This window comes from Protopterus annectens, chromosome 12.part0 (assembly GCF_019279795.1).
Source record: "Protopterus annectens isolate FY-2018-M chromosome 12.part0, PAN1.0, whole genome shotgun sequence".
NCBI lineage: Eukaryota > Metazoa > Chordata > Ceratodontiformes > Protopteridae > Protopterus > Protopterus annectens.
The window spans coordinates 357075654-357096510 of record NC_056746.1 but is presented as its reverse complement, the minus strand read 5'-3'; the positions used below and the strand labels follow the sequence as shown (position 1 = coordinate 357096510).

At 40.4% G+C, this 20857-nt stretch overlaps 1 protein-coding gene across 1 annotated transcript; it reads right to left on the bottom strand.

Moving 5' to 3' along the window:
* Positions 1 to 318: 318 nt before the first annotated feature.
* Positions 319 to 5877, bottom strand: LOC122816565 (actin, cytoplasmic 2). The gene is made up of 6 exons (XM_044089428.1): positions 5736 to 5877; positions 4234 to 4365; positions 2904 to 3143; positions 2120 to 2558; positions 1668 to 1849; positions 319 to 890 (listed from the first exon to the last, which is right to left on the bottom strand). The coding sequence occupies exons 2-6, from the start codon at positions 4357 to 4359 to the stop codon at positions 747 to 749; spliced, it is 1131 nt and encodes a 376-aa protein (XP_043945363.1). The 5' UTR covers positions 4360 to 4365; positions 5736 to 5877; the 3' UTR covers positions 319 to 746.
* Positions 5878 to 20857: the final 14980 nt, after the last annotated feature.

Genomic DNA, 20857 nt, shown 5'->3' with positions numbered 1-20857 from the left:
AACCAGAAACAAAACTGGACTACTGCAATACAGTATGGCCTAGGCAGTTGCACCCTAGAATCAGGGTATTAGGGTGACAGATTTAAGAAGTGTCAAGGGAAAAAAAAAAATCATTGCATACCATTTCATTCTGCTGCAGTAGAATCTTCCCGGCTACCCCTTTGGATCTCCAGCAAGATTCACCTTTTACCTGCCCTATAGTCATGTGGCAAGTCTCCCCCAAACAACCTTGCCGCGGATGGATGCCACTTGCATTGTATGCATAAACACATGTAGATAAGTTGTATTGTATTACAGTACCCATCAACTGTAACAAAAAACATTGTATTGTGCACTTTATTTGAACTTGTCAGTGTACAACAGTAGTCCTTCAAACTGGTACCAGCATACTTTCCATTACAGCTTACTGTACACCCAAGGGAATGTAAACTCACAACTGTAGCTGTTCAACTTTTAAAGTATCAATGAAGCTGTAGCACAGAAGTGAACTGACTTAGCTTACTACTACACATGGTCTTAACTATGTGCTCCTTCAGTGGGCAGCCTTCACAGAGGCAAAATTTTAAGATACTTAATACTTGGAATGACTTCAACATTACAATTAGTCCTTTGATGCACTGCAGAACTTGGGATGTTTTGCCATCTTCACCATTCCAGTTTTTAACTCCAGAATCAAGCGCCAAAGAAATAAAAATGAAAGCCATGCCAATATCTTGTTTTACACAACATTTCTGTGTTAACTGTCTTTAGAAACATTTGCGGTGGACAATAGAGGGCCCAGATTCATCATACTCCTGCTTGCTGATCCACATCTGCTGGAATGTAGACAAAGAAGCCAGAATGGAGCCACCAATCCAAACTGAGTATTTGCGTTCAGGTGGAGCAATAATCTACAAGAGAGCACAGTTAATTAGTACAAAAGTGTGAACTAGCACCAACTTGTTAAAGACATTTTACTGTTGGTAATGCAGTAACTTGTGCTTTAGTCCCCAATATCTGCAGATACCACCCCCTTAGCAACTTGGATACATTTGTTAAGTTAGAGCACAAGTCCCATTGGACCAATTTCAATATCTGCCCATAATGTAAAGACATAAAGTGGCAAAACAAAGTGCAATAGAAAAAAATTCCAAGATTTTGTACACATTGGGTTCTGGACTATTTTGACAGTTAGATAACACATTAGGAGTAAAGATGTCCAGATTATGCAGACTAGGCCAGGTCACCTGAAGCAGAGCCTTTTTGGGCAGCTTGTGCTACCAAGTGTTCAAGTTGTAGCAGAAAGAGTTTAGGTTGGAGGATTCTACTTTTGGACCAAAGCTGTGTTTTTGCAAGAGCCCCCCCCAGTGTCCAATGTTGTGGGCAGTCAAGCTAGCTTAAGCTAGCTAAAGGCAGGGGGTGAGTTTACAATGGCAACCAGATGGTCAAGACATTGACTCACTAAGGTAATTAAGCAGCAAATGGAGTTGGGGTGGAAGAGTGAATGGAACAGTGAAGAAATAGTAGGGAGTACTCAAAATTGGGCAAGAATTCCCCTTGTCAACAGCCCAAGAGAGTGTTTCTGGGTGTCCAATACTTTATCTGTAAATGTTTAGTCTATTATTGAATAGTATCAACACCACTACAAGCTTGAGGCAGTCAGTTTCAAATTCCAACATTAAACTTACCTTTATTTTCATTGTGCTAGGTGCCAAGGCTGTGATTTCCTTCTGCATTCTGTCAGCAATGCCAGGATACATTGTGGTGCCACCAGACAGAACTGTATTGGCATACAGGTCTTTACGGATATCCACATCACATTTCATAATAGAGTTGAAAGTAGTTTCATGGATACCACAAGACTCCATACCTGTGAAGTGAAGAGGTGAACAAGTTACCAAGTGTTGGAACAGGTGGCATTCAAGCTATTAACTGGAAAGTAAAGTTTTAGCGCTCACCCCAATGCTACACAAACCAGCCTACAAAGATACTACACTGGATATTACCCATTTAGTGACTCTGCCTCCCTAATCCATCAAGCCTAGGACTCCACCTCCCTATTCTGTCAAGGATAGCAGTGGTACTTAAACATTCTCTCATGAACAGCAGTGGTACTTATTCTAATGTTAAGAGTACTCACCTAAGAAAGATGGCTGGAAAAGTGCTTCTGGGCATCTGAATCTCTCATTACCAATGGTTATAACCTGACCATCTGGTAGCTCGTAGCTCTTCTCTAGGGAGGATGAAGAGGCAGCAGTTGCCATTTCCTGCTCAAAATCTAGGGCAACATAGCACAATTTCTCCTTTATATCCCGAACAATTTCTCTTTCGGCTGTAGTTGTGAAGCTGTAGCCTCTTTCAGTCAAGATCTTCATGAGGTAGTCTGTCAGGTCACGGCCAGCCAAGTCTAGACGCAAGATGGCATGGGGCAAGGCATAACCCTCATAGATTGGCACTGTGTGCGTGACACCATCACCAGAATCCATCACAATACCAGTGGTACGACCAGAGGCATACAGGGACAGCACAGCCTGGATGGCAACATACATTGCTGGAGTGTTGAAAGTCTCAAACATTATCTGAAATAACAAGCAATATTTAGTACAGTGCAAGCCATTCCCCGGTCAATACTAGAAAATTGCAGAGTACAAGGGATGCAAAGTAAAACCAATGCTCAACTAAACCCTACAGAGCAATTAGTCCTACACAGTGCAGTTCAGATACACACCAAACAAAAAACTTTAACTTTAGTTAGTAAGTTTCAGAACAAAGATTTTTGAAAAGAAAAACCTGCAGATTCCAGGTAAAGGCAGCTGTGGAATAAAGCCTGGAAGAAGCAAAGCATGAAAGATTGAAAGATGGAAATTAAAAAAAAAAAAGCTGAAATGGATATTTAAATTCGGATATATTCCAAAATTTCAAACCTGAGTCATCTTCTCTCTGTTGGCTTTTGGGTTCAGTGGAGCCTCTGTGAGCAGTACAGGATGTTCTTCTGGAGCAACACGGAGTTCATTGTAGAATGTATGATGCCAGATCTTCTCCATGTCATCCCAGTTTGTAACAATTCCATGTTCAATTGGATACTTCAGGGTCAGGATACCTCTCTTGCTCTGGGCTTCATCACCAACATAACTGTCTTTCTGACCCATGCCAACCATTACACCCTTAAAAAGAGAACAAACATTTTAGCTCACATCTTGACCCAATTTTGGAAGTACTGCCACAATGCTGAAGAGGCAGCAAATGAGTAATCAAACTAGACCAGAAAGTAGTCAGTAAGCAGCAACATATCTACAGTCTGCCACCTATTCTGTTTTCATAAAGAGATCAATTAAAGAGATTGAAACCTTAGCTTACACATTGATGGGACCACCCATTACTGTAGACAAGTAGAGGCTCATTAAAAGTACTGGAGCAAAACAATCCACAATGCAAGAGACCCCCCCCCCCCACCCTTGTGCCATAGGTGCTTTACATCCCAGCACAAGTTTATGCTACAGACCACCACTTTGTATAAAAGCTAATACAGAAACAAGTTTAGTAAAAGTTAAGCTAATGAAGAAACAAGTTTAAGTTTTAGATCTAGAGATTAGATACAAGACATTTACTTAAACTGCAAAATTTCTAAAATAAATATTTCCTCAAAAGCTTCAGATCAATACTTTGGACAAAAACCAAAACCACTTTCAGGACCACCACCTTGGAAAAGATCAGATTCCTCAAAAAGACACCCCTACCCCACCCAGAGAGATAGGGTAGAGTCATTAAGTTACAGTACAGCATAAACAAACGTTTGCAAGACCCCATTAAGCCAAAGATCAAAATTCTCAGTCTGAAGTACTACACAAGCACCACATATTAAACCTCCAGATAACCTGCATAAACAGTCCATTTACACCATCCCACTTCAGGTCACCTGAAGGTCTGGACAGTTCAGCAAGTTGCTCCAACACCATCATGTCAGGCAGGGAATTTGACTTTTGGCCATTTTAGCAGAAGCCACATTGTTAAGTAAATAATGTAGAAACAATTTGGATGATGAGTTCAGGGGGCAAGTAAGCACCAACAGTGTTGGTCACTACCCCAGCTGATTACTTATGCAAGCTTGTGGGTGGAAATGGTAGTCTTACTTATAATGCATTACATCACAAGGCACTGAAGAATTTGATAGCACATACAAGAATTCATAGCAATAAACACATCCAAGAAGAGACAAAAAGGACACCTACAAGTTTTCTACAAGGCTGTACATACCTGATGTCTTGGGCGTCCTACAATAGATGGGAAGACAGCACGAGGAGCATCATCTCCAGCGAAACCAGCTTTGCACATACCAGATCCATTGTCAACAACAAGTGCAGCAATTTCATCGTCACCCATTATGACCTTGAAAAGATAATATTTCCCATGAATACATTCCCTTAGTCACTGGGAAACTACAAACAGTAGTCTACACTTCTACAAAATGTTATTGTTTTTACTTTAATCTCACTGATATTAGCAATCCCTTCCATTTAGAGAAAATCGAAAGAATTGAGAGTTGAGTAACTGGGAATTTCCTAGTCAGGCAAAATGCTTACCACAATCTCACTTTGGGTCTTTTCACTGAAAAGAGCCACTAGAGGGGGCATAATTTCTTACAGATTTGAGACAAAGGACATCTACAACATTCCTACATTACCATAAAAGGAAATTGGTAGAGCCAAAAAGAGGCAGAAAATAGGATTCCAGCCAAGTTCAACCCCCCCCCCCCCAATAAGCCAGAGATTGGATACTGACAGTATTTCAGACTTCAAAATACTAAATGTAACTGCCACCACTAGAAGCCTTATGAAATATAGCATTAAAACCAAGGCTCAGCATGACTTGGCACATCGTCCAAAAAAATCCATAGAGTAGCCTAAGAAAATAACCAGCATAAAATTCTCTTATGCTTACACCCTCTTCCTTTTAATCTCCCGTTTATTACACTGCGGAATTTGGATCCTATACAGCCACAGTATAAGCCGACTTCCCCCAAATATATATTTTTTACTACTTCTGCCTTGCAACATTAGGATCAAACGTCTCGACCAGAGTTACTGCTGTAGAAAGCAGTAGTCTCTACCCTAAAGCAGAGCACGCTAACTTCAAAAAAGGATATTTAAGCTGGTTTCTACTACAAAGCCGTTAAAATACCAATGTCATTTTAATAGGCCAGCGGATTTCACACCATTGCAAGCAACTTTACTAACGTATTTACATATTAACACACTTTCCACGTTGCAAAGCATAAAAACTGAATACCAGCTATCCACTACTCAGACAATAAGACTAAGACGGCCTCTTCCGAAAAGGCGTGGCATTTTGTATAACTGTTTCTACTTGAGGAGCCACGCCTTTACAGGCGAGGAAATAAGCTAACGGGATTTAACTGGAAGACCATTTTAATATCATGGAAGCAACATTCTTCCCAAGGCCAAAAATCGTAAAAATTTAATACCAATTAAACGTACGAGGCTTGTATAATCTTTAGTTATGGGGTTAAAAGGGGACATAAAGAAAAGAAACTGATTTAAGCCACAGCCTACAGTGCTTAAGACTCTCGCACTTAAGCGGAACAAAAGCGTTAAAACAATAACGTAAAGCTACCATATAGAACACGACAAAATATATACAACATTTATATATACAAAAATAAACATTCCAACTTAATTAAAGTATATATGGAACATTAGGCTTATAAAACTGAAAGAAACAATAAAAAGAAAACTCACCTTTTCTTTTTATTTACTTAGATGGACCACGGAAAATGCAAAGCGGTTATCAAACACGCTGAAGCTATAAGGATGAAGAAAAGCTGGGAGCGACTGGTCCTAGCCTCGCGCAGGGTGTTTTATACGGCGCTAAGCAGAGCGGCTCGTCTCGAGCCATAAAAGGAAAGGTTTGGAAAGGGACATTCTTATTGGCTGTGCGTCATCCAGTCGAGTCCTCCAGGCATATTGCAGTTATTTTGTAAAGCTATTCCTATGAAAGATTTGGGAATGGGTTTTGTACGCGCACGGGGTTTGTGGGTTGTTATAACGTGAACATTGTTTGTTTTAGTGTCTGTTTTATATAGCTATTTCTTTTCAAAGAATTTTATTGCACATACGTTATTGTTTATTTTATAGTTCAGTTGGAACAGTTTTATTAAAACGTGAGGATTGTATTTTTTGTTGATAATCAAATGAGTGATGATGAAGGTATACTTTTGTTGTAAGTACGAACTAAACGCCTTTACTGCCCCTTTGCTCTGGAGAGAAGAGGCATTTGTCAAGACTTTACTGAAACCCAAGTACCATCTTGGTGGTTGCGATGTGTTTTTATAAAAAAAAAATCCCCCAGAGCTTTATAGGATTATATAATAAAATAATGTAGTTTTATTTTACCAAATTCCAGTGGTGGTCCATTTTATAATGATGGTAAAAGACTCGATAGGGTATTGAGATCTTTTTATATATATATATATATAGGGAAATTGATGTGCATCCTTGAAATAAAAATAATAATAATAAAAAAAAAAACACGGGGCGTGTAGTATTACTTCCAAACTTCCGGTTTGGATGAGTACTGTTTAACCGAGTACAACACTTTTTGTCCCAGGATTTAATTCCGGGGATGGTACAACCGGAGAAGGGTAATCATTTTGTTGGCCCATATAGTATAATACGCGAGATTTGTACATAGCCTTTGCATCGTTTCTCAATGTAGTTCTTATTTGTTCTAGTCTCTTAAAATGATTTAGTGTACAACGTCTTTAAAAGTGGCGATGGATTTCTGTTTTATAGTCCAAGTGTACACTGAAGAACCGAGCCTTACCTACTTGAGCTGTGTGTGTATATATCAGTTTGTATAATAGTTACTGTATTTACACAAGATGTTTGTAGTAAGATGTGCTCTCCTCCCACGGCATGAGGTCTGTGCGAGATGTTAAGAGAACATGCTTTTAGTACTTGTGCTTGGTTACACCCATGATTGTGATCCACTCAGCTGCTGATGTGGGCTTGTAAGACAATGTAGCACTTCGTCTTGTGCGCAAAGTGTGCTCACGATGAATTTGTTGGATTCTTTTACGTTAAAGCGTTCGCTCAGATTTTCTTGAGTAAAAGTGTGCCCATGTTGTCTACTGCCTCACCTCCCTGTTTTTTTTAAATTACTCGTCTGCTGGGTCTGAAATGTTAGCATATTCGGCCTATAAGACTTGGAGGACTAGTAATCTGTTGATTTGGATTCCCTGTTGCATAAAGATACATAACTACATTAATTTATGTAGTAGTGTTAGAATTGCGGTTTTTGTCCTATTTCCTTTATGCAGGACTAAGAAGGATGCTTGATTACTGTTACATGTGATTGCTGTACTTATTGGGGTGTTGTGGCTGAAGGCGGATACCGTATTTCAACCAGCTGATAAAACAAAGTCCCGTGTGTGTGTGTTTAATGTACCCCTGGAGTCTTCATTTTCTTGAAGATATGGTCTGGCGTGTCTTTCTGGGACAAGCGGGGGCACTCTTGTAATGTTAGGCACTAACAGCATAACCCAAACGTGCGTTAATATACATTTTCTGAAGTCCAGCGTTCTTATTCATTGTCACTGTTAAGTGCGGTGCACCACACTTTTGCCCAAGGTCACGAATTTTAGGAGCGATTGAGTGTAATTTCAGTCAAAGTGAGGGAATTAAGTCAGGGACAGTTGAGAAGCTTATATATGTAAGTGGTGTATATGGCTGTAAACCACACCCTAATTGGTCTTAAATACTGTCCCAGAAGATGTGATTCAAATTGTTTCCTGTGCAACAGAATTCACCCAAATTTCAAAGATGCTCCACAGTGGTTGCTGCAGCTCCTATTGTGATGTGGACAACCGCAGGTGTCAAGAGTCTGGGTGATGGTGAGCTTCACTAAAAATGCAACATCCAATAAAAGGAGTTCAGAACTAATGTGTCCTTAAAAGATTTGCTTTCAGTAGTCTTTTTATATAATGTTGGGTCATTCAGGACAGCATGCTTTCATTTCCTGTTGTAAGAGTTCAACATATGTAGATAGTTGGAGCTATTGGCAAATCATTATAAGGGGGTCTACTTTAGCACAAGATGTTACAATACAACTTATTATCAGTAGCAGTTGCATTGCTTATGTTGGGTTTCTACTGAATGTACATACAGCTCCACTATGAATTTCCTTCTTTAAATAGTTTCTTTGCTATAGATAAGTTATATATCACAACTTTTATCTGCTGTAGAGCGGAGTACCATTCAAACAGACTTGTAGCTCTACAAATAGTTAGAAGTCTGTAGTATTTAACACATAGGTGTGTGTGTGTGAATGGGTGCGCCTTCTTTGAAGGTTGGGTATTGGGCTGGCACCATAAAAATTTACTGCCAATCATAAGTGGACTGGTGTTCTGCTGTGGCAACCCCTAACAAGGAAAAGCCGAAAGATGCTACTAGCACTAGTTGCATGTTATTTGTCGGAGTAATTTGTGATGCTTCTGTACTGCTTTACCTGTTTCATGGTCAAGGGCTAACCAGAGACTGTTCAGCACTTTGGTGGGTGGGTGACTTGGCTTTTGCAGGATGCTAGTTTACTCATATTGGACATGCACCCCATGTCAGTTTGGAGATGGATTACTTCACCTATAGCTTTTTTGGATGTGTAGAGAAACTGGAATACCTAGTGTAAAAAAAAAAAAAAAATCTGCATGGGCACAGGAAGGACATGCAGACTGTGAATAGATGGTACCCCAAGTGACAGCTAAACTAGGGAACTATGTGCTGTGAGCTGCCAAGGCACCAGTGTTGACTGCTCCACCTTGCAGTTTCAGACTTTTTACTTCCTTGTCTAATTGGGGTCATATCCAGTTTAGTAAAATATTGGGAACAAAACAGATGCTTAACACTAATGGCTAGTACTCAAAACTGATGCTATTACTCCTCCAGATTGCTGTATCTAGTAAAATTCTTCTTGCATCACAGTACAGGTTTCTTAACTGTGTAACTAGTAGAGAGTAGAAGAAACCAGTCCCCTCATTACGGTATGGGAGGAGATTTCCATTTTGTCTTCCGAGTTTCTGTTTTTGATGTAGTGCCATAACTTTGACACCAGAACTGTCATGACAAGTTTTCATGTTTACAGCCCCTAAAATAGGTTTATACAATGAAAACTAGTAGGAAATCCACACAAAACTGTAGAAAACAGTGGCTGAAATAAACTAGTAATGTAAAGTGTGTGTACATCCACCACTATGGTAAGCGAGGGAATTGTACCAATGCTACATAGTAATAGCAGCATGAAAAAAGTGTGTTTTGAATTTGCCATTTAAATATCTGGTGTGATGCAATAAATCAAAGCAGAGCAGAACTGAGGTTAAAGTAACTATACACACACATGTATCTATCAACACCCACCCAAACACATTCTGCATATAATTTTTATTATTTAGTACATAAAAATATTACTCAAATTCCCTAAAAAAAACTTTTACAGATTGACAGCTTATGTAAATTCAACACACTCTTAATAGAACAATAGTAGTGAAGTCCTGGTGTTTCTGAATGCATTTAATTTCAACTGTCAGCATAATTCTTTTTTCTCCAACACATCATTGACACACCCCCTTCAAGCTCATCCATTTCCACACAGTCCAGAATGATAAATTTAAAACCAGGATTTCTGGGGTGTTCAAAGTGTTTGGATAAGGCGTTGGCTCTGGCATTTACATCTGATGTCAGAAAGATGGCCTGAAGTCCTTTTCAGTTTAGCATATCTTTTTATGTATATGTTATGATTTTCTTAATACCTGATCTTTGAATGTGGGCTACAAATAGATGGGTAGTATTTTCCTTGAGCATTAAGTTTGATCTAATCAGTAGTAGTGTGTGGTGGTGGGTACTTGCTGTTGTAAAATGCACTTTTATAGCCCTATTTGTATTGTTTGGCATGAATAGGCTGTTTTAAACAGTACATTTATTTTCCACACCTACTTCTAAGTATATAAAAGACAATATGTTTAACATTGTTACAATATTGCTGATTTTTTTTTTTTTGTATTGCTTGTCTGACGAATAAAGGTTTGTTGCTTTGGAACACTACATGGGTTTCATGAGTTTTGGAATTTATTGTGACTGAGCTCATAGATGAAGTTGTAAGACCACTAGTTTCTCTTTTTTTTTTTCCTCCTCCTGGTGGTGAGGTTGGAACTAGATTCTTGTGGTTGTTCATAACTAATGAGACATCTGAGTTTTATACTTCGTAACTTTCAGAAAATAATGTCAATAGGCCTGTTGTAGCAACTCTTTAAATTTGGAGCAATGTTTAAAATGTCCTTATTTTGGGGTCTTTTTCCTTCATTATTTTGTGCTTTATCCAGCATTCATGTGCTAAGAGGTGGAGAAGTATTGTGATAACATAGCAGTATAGCTATCTACAGGCACATGTTCATTGCAAACTTAGTTTCAAAAGAAAAGCCTGCATTTTGTGTTGGATTGTGAGAAATTGTACTTTTAGTATAACAATTGACCTGATTTCCCTGTGCTTCAAGTCACATGTTCAGGAAATACTGGGCCCCTTTTGTAATTTTGTTTACTGTAGAAGTGAGGTGATATGCATTTGTGACCACTTTCTCTATTAATCATACCCATTGTGACAGTAAGCAAGTAAATTCAGCAATGCAGTATGAATTTACTGTTCCTGAAGACTGCACAAGATTTAGGTATAGGTATCTGCCCTTTAGACCTAGATGTTGCCATCTTTTCTCCAAGAGTAAGCCTTCCATAAATGATGTGAAAAACCCCATTGGCTATATTGAGTGGAAAGTGTGCCAATATGGACAGCAATACTCTTCAGCTCTAAATATTAGTGTATGGTAATACAAGCAAACCATTTGCTTTGCTGTTTGTTGTGGCCAAGGAACTTGCACATGCTAGTGGATTGGAGTGCTCTGAGAACCTGTTTTGTAAGCTGTAATTACTGCAACATAAAACAGTATGGCATTTGCACTTTATCTGAAGTCAAATTTTGCAGGATCATGTCAGTGCCACAGCAATTCCTTTGCTTTGAACACGTATAGAGAGGATCTTTACAGCCCTAGAAGACACCCTTGCATTTCTTTATCTAGGTTCCAGATAAAAGTAGGCCAACTTGCTTGTTTACCTGGCATGCTGCAGTTGTTTGCACTGGACAGCACAGTGTACTCTTGGAGATTTGTTTATATTTTGTATGTTTGCAGGGGCTTAATGACTGCACTTGCACAGCAGTGGTTGCACTGAAGTCTGCAAGCATGTGGCTGTATCTGGGGGGGGGGCTTGGAGGGGTCATGCTGTGTAGCAGTGTGTAAGAGTTCCTCTTCTGGAGATCTTTTGATATGTGACAGTTGTCATCTGCTCCCCTTTGGCAGAGACATTCTTCACATAATCCTGCCTCTGAGATATGAAACCAGGTACTCCTGAAATGTATCAATTAATATAACCCTATTCATGCAGTGTGTTGTGTACTGGTTGTAAGCCTTAGTTTTGAGACCCATTACTGCCTGTTTTACCATCACTTCTGCTTTTGCATTAATCCTCCATATTTGCTTTTTGGGACTGATTTTGGACTTTGTGTTGCCTGTATGTGCTACTTGTTCTCAAGTTAACTGGATTAGGGTCGTTTCAATTTGCTGTCCACCTGCTAAATGCTTGGGGTGCTTACCCAGCTTTGTCTCTAGAGGTGCATCTTGGAGTTGCATATGTCTGAATTGTATTCTGCATTGATTTAAATGGTGTGTATGTAATATATATTTTACTTGCATACATAACATTTGTTGACCTGTTCATCTGGGTGATCTTACTAGACTGTAGAAACTGCTTTTCAGCAGGGTTCAGCTCCACTTATGAGCATGCAAGCATTGTTTTAGACTTGAGTTTTATAATTCAATGTTAGAAGGGAATGAAGGATATATTACATTATGATATGCAGGTACAAATATGCTAAATAAAGCACTTCAAGAAAAGTCAGATGTAGCTCAGATTTTTTCACTTAAAAACCAGCTCAGAAAGGTAAGGTGCGTTCAGTCCTCCTTTGGTAGGTATTTTTCTCCATTTCACAGCTTGGACAGAGCCTGTTCTAGCACTCGGTGGGTACAAGGTAGAGAACCTAGTTTGGATGCCGGTCTTTGCAGCATGCAAATAATACTTAATAATGGTATGTATTTGGGATGTGGTAAGCTGCCAGTAAAATGGCAATATCCATATAGACATGGCTATGACATGCAAATTCCAAAGAGAAGATACTCCAGTCCGTAAATGGGCTGGAGGACCAGGTGCAGTGATGCATCAGTCCGAACGACAGACTTCTGTGTCATTAGGTATGCCAGTATAACAGTAGATGTGGGGATGGGCTTAACAAATGGACTTTGAAACTGTGTCCCATCCTTGCACATTGTATGCTTCTGAGCAAGATTTTTTTTTAATTTGGCTAAAGGTAATTGGGAAATATGCTGATCTCCTAGACCTGTTACGTATATTCCAGGCTATACAAAAGCAATAAGGGTTAAGTAATAGCATAGGGAAAAGAGTAAACATGATTATCACCACTGTTTTAAATGTGTGACTTTTTACCTGTAGTATGCAATTGTTAGTCATATATAAAAAATGTAAATATATTTAATATTTCTTCATTTACTCAGTAAAACAATTCAGAGTTGGCACAACTGAATTGAACTCTCAGCAACTGAAACCAGATAAGTGAAGCACCATTTCAGGATTTTCATAAATTTACTATTGGACCACCACCCCCTTCCATGTGCCCACAGCCTTGGGCATGTCCTCATTATCCTGACAGCCATTGAAGCTGTGGAGTAATGCAGATGATAACTACTGTCCCTCTGCCCCCCCCCCCCAGGGTTAGCATACTCATCCTCCCACCCTGTGCCGTCAAGAACCCAGGCCTCTAGTTGAACTCTGGCCACCTGGGCTGTACTTGGAACTTTATCCTTCCTCACTGCCAATCTGCCTATGCAGGCTTCTTATGCTTGCTGTTGTAATAATGCAGTGCATTTTAGGCCATGTTTAAAGATGTAAAAATCTCATTAGTTCAGGTCAGCTTGACTGTATGATTAGGGGATTTTTGGCAATTCAAGGATGTTCTTGCCTAGTAGAAGTGAATTATTTTTGCACTGCATAGGTTCATAGGTAGGTACTAGGCTATCTGCCCAAGGGCCAATGTAAGCCTAGCCAACAAGGTTCCCTGGCTTACGCCACCCAAAAAGTTATTTTCCTGTGCCACTGTTGAGCAGAGACATGAAAGTGATCCCCAGGGTGTATTTCCTATTTCCCATCCACTCAAGATTTTTCTTGAAGAGTGCTAATGAAGAATTTTGCTTGACATAGGTAACCTGTTTCAGAGTATGGGAAGTCTCTGGGACAGGAATCTATCCCTCCAGCATCTCCTGTTTATTGTGGAGACAAGGTTTAGGTTTCTAGAGCATGTAGCTCGGAGGGATTGGGATTTCTTTAGATGTAGCATGTCCAACAGCTCTGGGTTTGACATTGCTTTATATGTTAGGCAGAGATCACCTCTGCGTAGGCGATGTACTACAGCGTAAAGCTGGAGGTTTTTGAGACTGTTAGTGTAGGGCATTTGTTTGAGGCCAGTAATCCGTTATGTGAGGTACTCCTGTGGCCTTTCCAGCTGCTGCAGATGTCTTGTGAGGTACAGTCCAAAAGGGGCATTGTACTCTATAATGGGTCTAATGAGTGTTGAGTAGAGAGGAACAATGACCTCTTTTTTTTTTTTTTCCTGGATGAGAACCCTTTTATGATGAGGTGTGCCACGTAGAAGGACTTCCTGACTACTGTAGTGATGTGACTATCAAAGGAGAGACTACTGTCTACCTGGATCCCAAGGTCTCTTATCACACATTTAGTGTTAAGTAGATTGCTGCCTATGTGGTAGTTCATGGGTATAGAGTTTTTGCCAAAGGGGATAACACTGCACTTTTTGGCATTGAGCTTGAGGCCATGACTCTGACACCTGGCATCTGTTTCAGCGAGGCCCTTCTGTAGGATGTCCACATCATTTGGGGACTTGACTATGGCTCCTAGTTTGCAGTCATCTGTGAACTTCGTTAGCCAGAGGTCTTCTGTGTTTGGTATCTACTTTGAAGTACAGGCTAACAGGAGAGGTCCCGGGACGGAACTCTGTGGTACTCCACTTGTCACTGCTTTGAGGTCAGATTTGGAGTCTGCAACTATTACAGTGTGGGTTCTGTCAATGAGCCAGTTGGCAACCCATCTTGTGACGTAGGGATTTATACCTAGTTTAGTGTTTAGCTATAATTCCAGAATGGGGGATGGTGTCGAAAGGCTTGGCGAGGTCAAGATAGGCTGTGTGAACCACCTTACCCTTATCTACGGCTTTGGTGACTGCCTTAAAGAAGTCTATCAGGTTCAGGAGGCATGATCTGCGTTTCACAAACCCGAACTGGGTGGGGTCCAGAGTTGGGAGGTTACCGGTATCTTTGTTTGAGTTCCATGATGATACGTTCCATGGCCTTGCAGACCAGGCTCGTCAGGCTAATAGGTCGATAGTTCCTGGGATCAGTGGTGGCTCCCCCTTTGGCACACAGCTACAGTTATCCCACTCCACATTCAGTGGGATAAAGCCTGATGCGAGGCTATTATTGAACATGGTGCTTAAGTGGGGGAGCCAGTTCGTTCTGAAGTTTGTGTAAAATGCAGCCTGGGATGTTGTCTGGTCCTATGGATGCTATGTTTTTGGCTTTAGACAGTGCAGCTTGTACCTGCGTAGTTGTGATTACAGGGACTCTGCATTCTTCCTGTATAGATATGGACCCTTTAGGGGGTGTGGGGGGGGGGTAAAGTTCTGCCAGGATGTTGGCAATATCAGTTGGTTATGTAATTTTCGTACCATTGTGCTGTAACTCAAAGCAGATCTGGGTGTTGCCATTGAGATTCTTGACATAGCTATAGAATGCTTTGTGGTTGTCCTTAGAATTGTTGGCTATTTGTTTTCGTAGCTGGCTTTGGAGGATCTTATAAGGGATCTCAGCTTCTTACTGAGGCTGACCAGGGAGCTCCTCCTCTCATTGAATTTTACTCTGTCTTGCAACAGTTTCTTACAGTTTATGGCAGGGGACCACCAGATTGGCTTCCTTTTTTGGAGGATAGCGTCTTTGTTCTGTTTGGGATAGCACGATCCATGCACTCGTGTAAGTGCTTATAAAGTGCATTTGTGTAGGATTCAGCAGTCGTAACTGTATTGTCCATCTGCATGGGTGTCATGAAGTTCACCACTTCTGTCTTAAGAAGCATGAAGTTGGCTTTGGAGAAATGTTTTACCATGGTTTCCTTAATGGAGGGTGGGAGCAGAATGTGGATATCAAGGGTGATTAGCTTATGGTTGGATTGGACCAACGAGGAGTTGACTTCAGGTGTGGAACACCGGTCACTCATGTTGGTAATAACTAGGTCTAGGATATTGTTGCCCCTGGTGGGGATGTGGATAGTGATCCAGGGCATTGGAGTTTATGAATTCCAGAAAGCATTGAGCTAAGGAGTTTGTACACGAGTAGTTTTCCCAGTTAATGGTGGGGTAGTTGAAGTTGCCTATTATTAGGGTGTTTGGTTGAACCCTCATATTTTCCAGTATATCAAGAAAAGAGTGGGAATCCTGGGGCATGGTGGGGGATCTGTAGCAAGCTACAGTTTGGATTGCAGTTTTGCCCAAAGTTAGTTGCACTTTGATAACCTCGGATGCATTATGCTGAGCAACTAGCCTGGAGGTGTGGATATCCTCCATGAATATGGACACGCCTCCGCCTTTGGTGTTTCGGTTCAGGTTACATGACCATAAAGTGTGGTACGAGTTATAGCCTAGTAGTGCAGGGGTGCTCTCTGGAGCCTTGAACCAGGTCTCGGTCACTGCACGTATATCGATGTTCTCCATTTTAAGGAGTGCCTCGAGTGTGCATTTTGTGATTTAGATTTCTAGCATTGAGTAGCATTACCCTCAGTTTTTGCTAGTCTGTTCCTGCTACTGTGGTGAATTTGTCATTTGAACCTTGCCTAAAAAAGGCACTGTAAGGGCAGCAAGAGCCTTAGCCAGTATCTGGAATCCCAGGGACAACAGGTGCAGGCCATCTGTGGCAGAGCATCTTGGTCTGTTGACCATGTCATCCCAAGCAGACAGATACTGGATCCCCCTTAGAATGACACCAGAAGCTTAGCCAATTGTTTAAGTCAATCATTTTGTCCGTGTACTGTGATATCATTCTGGGCGATGGCAGAATGCTACTCAGGGCTAGGGTCATACCTGCCTGGGCTACAAGATCGGAGAGCTCTTCCATGTATATTTTCATGTAGTCCAGGGAGGTACGTCTCAGGTCATTCACGCCAACATGGGCAGTGACAGAGTCAAATTTGTACTTGTGGAGTGACCCAAGTGTGTGGGTTATGTGGCGGATCCTGGCAGCTGACAGTAAGTAACCTTCTCCCTGTTTAGCCTGGTGAGTGGGACAGTGTGCCTGACTATAGAGTCACCTATGACTAGTGTGTTGGGTACGTTGTTTTGCCTTATTGGCTGTGGTTGAGTGGCACACTGAGTCTGTGGGCTGTGTCATTTGGGTTGTGTTGGGGTATGGAGGTTGCTTGCATTTCTGCTTTGGAGGTCTCTGTTGCTTAGATTATTATTGAGAGCTTCCGCGAATGTTTGTGTTACTGTGTGTGGATTTTGGTGGTGTAGATTTAGTGAGACTATGTGATGGGTGTGGTGCAAATGTTTACCTTTTCCTCGTGACTGTCAAGTTCAGTCTTGGTTGGAGAGAGCTTTACCTCCAGTTTGGCTAGATAAATGCATCTCTCACAGGTTGTAGTGTTGGGTGGTAGGAGGAGAGGGTTGTCTGTGTACATGAGGCAATTTCTACATTGCCTCAAGATGGCCAGCTTCATCAGATAGACAGGAGAGAATACTGGGAGCTGACCCTTGGACATGCCTGAAAAAAACTATTTTCCTCTAGATAAGTGAAGAAAGGAGTACAAGAGCCATTTTTCTCTAAGCAAGTGAGAAAAGTAAGTACAAAAACTGTTCTCCTCTAGGTAATGAGGAATGTTGAGTGCTATAGTAATTAGTAGCTTATTTAGTGGTTACAAGTTCTGAACAAGTGCTGAGATTTTAAGTGCTAAAACTAAGAATCTGTATCTGCACTAAACGAGTTACAGGACAGAAAAGTGCAAATACAGGCTTTCAAATCAGAAAGTTGAGAGATAGAAGAGATTGCCCAAACGGCCAGTAACTACAATTTATGGGCCAGAACCACTCCTTATGTGATTGACAGGTTACCTAGTGCTTACCACTCCCACGGATGAGCTAGAAGGCTTCCCTCCAACACAGAAAGGCTTGGGGGGCTCAGAAGCTTACATAAAGTCCTGGATGCAGCAAATCTGTATCTGAAACACCATTTTTTTGTTACAGAAAAGTAGTTAAAACAGTAGTAACAATTCACATGCAGTGCAAACTAGCACAGTATGTAGCAATCTTTTAGTCCTGTATCTTATACCCAGAAGTTTTGAATAAGGTCAGTAAGGCAGACTTCTCGCCCCCACTCCAACACACACAATAAAGCTTTCCCCTCTCACACGCACATGCATGCACTTTAATCTGTAGTCAATGTACTGACTTGGAGATGGCTCAGCAATAGTACAAACCAGCACACCAGGTTTGGCATACTTTGTAATTTACTTTTTGTGCATGTGTGTAGCACTACCATGAAACAGTACTCCGTAAGAGAAAGAAAAGCTCATCTTAAACTGGCAAATCTGCATTATGGATGGAGTCGTATCTCTCAGGAGAGGATTAGACAGGATTTTTAAAACTGCACCATCTTCAAGAATGTAGCACCCCCCCCCCCCCAAGATTATGCATGTTCATTGACAACACAACTTTTAGTACCCATTCCATACCCTTATTCACAGTGACACTGTTTTTAGACCCCCACCCCAGAATCTCTCCATGTATTCCCCTACACAAGCTACTTTATTCTTAATTGCTTTAAAGTAGAAATAAGTGATTGCTAGAAAACATGCAAAGTACATACAAGCTGTTCTTCAGTTTAATATTAATAACTATTTTTAGCAAAGTAGACCTGTGGTCCCTTTTCTCATGGGCAACCCAGTAACAATATCTGGTTAAGTGCTTTGCTCAAGTCACATGGTAGGCAAATGAGGGCTGAAGGAGTCTAACCCTGTACCAAAAGAATTACAGCTCAGTCCACTGTATGCCAACTGCCTTGCATTCTGAAACTCTTGACATATTAAGCCATTCTCAAGCTTTCATCTTCAGTTTTGTGAAAACAAATCAGTTCCACACAGCTTTAAGCATGCACTCATACCACTCCCTGAACCTTAAGTAGCTGACCTGTCCTGTCTTATCACCATCTTTTAATTTGCTAAAATTCTGGAAAACATTGTCTACAAGCAGTTGTGATGTCCAGATCATTGAACGGCCACTAAATAATGCAACATCTCTCACTATACTGGGTCAGTAACTGAGGAGCTTCAATCCTCACTATTGAATCCAATGTGAGACTGTTACATAAACAGGAGTAAAGGAGTAATATTTCACAATTTTCTCCCAAGAGCACAACAGGAACACTCTATAACCTGGTACCGGACTGTATTTTTCTGTCTACCCAAAATGCAGCTCTTCATTACACAGCTCAGAGCAATGTGTCCCAGTTAAGACTTCCGATACACTCGCACTTAAATGAATCTCACACATCCAAACACTTCTAGGAAAGCATGACACAGATTTCCAGCTTTGTCCCTTCCCCAAAGTAATGCGATAATGCTGCCATCAATCAGTGTGTCTTCATGCCCTTTTAAAAGGGATGCCCAATTATAAAAATTACAAATAATGACCTAAGCAGCCAGGCTTTCAGATTGGCCCCAGAAGTTATCAAGGCAAGTATAAGCACTCTCAAGTCACTAAGGAAAAATACTGATTGACCAGCCACAGTGTAAGTTAATTATTTAATAATGAGAAAAATGATTAAAATGTAAAACTGTAAGTTCCAATAAACAGAACTTGGTCACCAGGAAAATGAAATAAATACTTAGTTTTTTTTCTGAATGTGAATGTCTAACTGATCTAACCAATTAGTTATGAATTCTTATCTGACTAAAGAACACTGTCCCTGATCTAAACTAAATGCTTACACTAGAGCAAAGGCAGACTTGGTGAGTCCTTTTGGGTATCCACTGCATAGTACATCTGTGAACAACTCACAGCTGTCTGTTAATGGACAACTGACTTCTGTAACTGACAACTATAACTTACAGCTGTCTTCAGCAGGCTCTTTTTTTATAGTCTAGCTTAACCGTCAACTGCTCTAGTTTAATTTTCATTTCATATTTTGAAAATCAACCAACAGCTGATTTCTAAAGTTCCTTCCTGTCTTTTAGCTTCTGACAGTAACACATAGCAACTGTCAACATTCCAATGACATCATCTGCAGATCTTTCTTCACAAATATGAGCAGTTAGGAGTGCAAAGAACATTGTTCAAGTCACATTCTGTGCGAACCAATCATAAATAAATATGTAAGAACCTATTTACAATATTGTAGCTAATCATGCCGACACATAATACACAGGTTAAACTGAAATTGTGTACAAAAGTCAGCCAGACATGCTAGCACAGAGGACAGTGTCTAATTTCTTCACAGCAGATTCTTGAATAGATCTCAAGATACGATTTGCTGTCACAGTTTTTCTTCTAACTCTACTTTCAGGTCAAATTTGCAATACTATGGACCATGACAGAAGCCATATTCCTTGATCTAAGGAAAACTGTTGAGATGCTTACAGACAGCAGCTTTTCACCAGGGTTAGTACCATGATTTCAAAATTATTTGGCCAACAGGACCTTTACTATGTATACTACAAACAGCATGTGGTAACTGGTATATTACTAGTGTCATCCTTCCGCAACCGGTAATAGGTCCATCTCTTTTTCTTTTATCCCTTAGTGACCTGCCATGAGATTTATCAACCCTGGCTGGACTGTGTTCTGTTTGCGATGAGGATGTCTACCAGGTATCCAGTGAAGTTTCCAAAAAGTGACAAACTTTGAATTAGTCTAGAAATGGTTTGCTAAAACAAACTAACATCAAGACCACAGTTACGTTATGTGGTACATCTCAAAAGCTAAAACAGTCCTCACTCGTATCTGAACTCCAATAATACTGTCTCTACTGCTTCACAAAGGAATTCTGATATCCTACCAGATCGAGCTCTCTCCTTCACTACTAATATCTAAACTCAAAGTTTTAGGTCAAGCTAAATGCTGTTTACTCTCTAATTTTCTCAAGAGTGAGAGTATAGCCATTGTTCATTCTTTTTTCTTATATATTTGCCCTTTGTCTCCCACCGTTATCTTATTTCACAATTTCTTGCATCTTTTTTTGCACAGCACTCCACTGTCAGTCCTATATCAATATTACGTTTTTTAGTTTATCCTACTCCCCATATAATATCATATTAATTACATTTAAATATTTTCTATCTATATTCATTTTAAAACATTTCCCAAAGTTCTTTTTCCAGTCCAAAAAATAGTGCTTAGTTTCTTTTTCACTGCACTTAACACATTGGGCTAGATTCATAAATGCCTGCACTTTGCTCTAAGGGTTCAGTTTGGTACTTAAACAGAGCTGCAACTTCGTACCCACCCCCAAAACAAGGATAAGTAGCAGACTATGCTAATGAAGACATAAATAGCCTTAATACATGCTAATTAAGGAATCCAACATAGCGGAGCTATTCAGGAACATGTATAGTGTGCATTCTGTTCTCCCCCTTGGTTT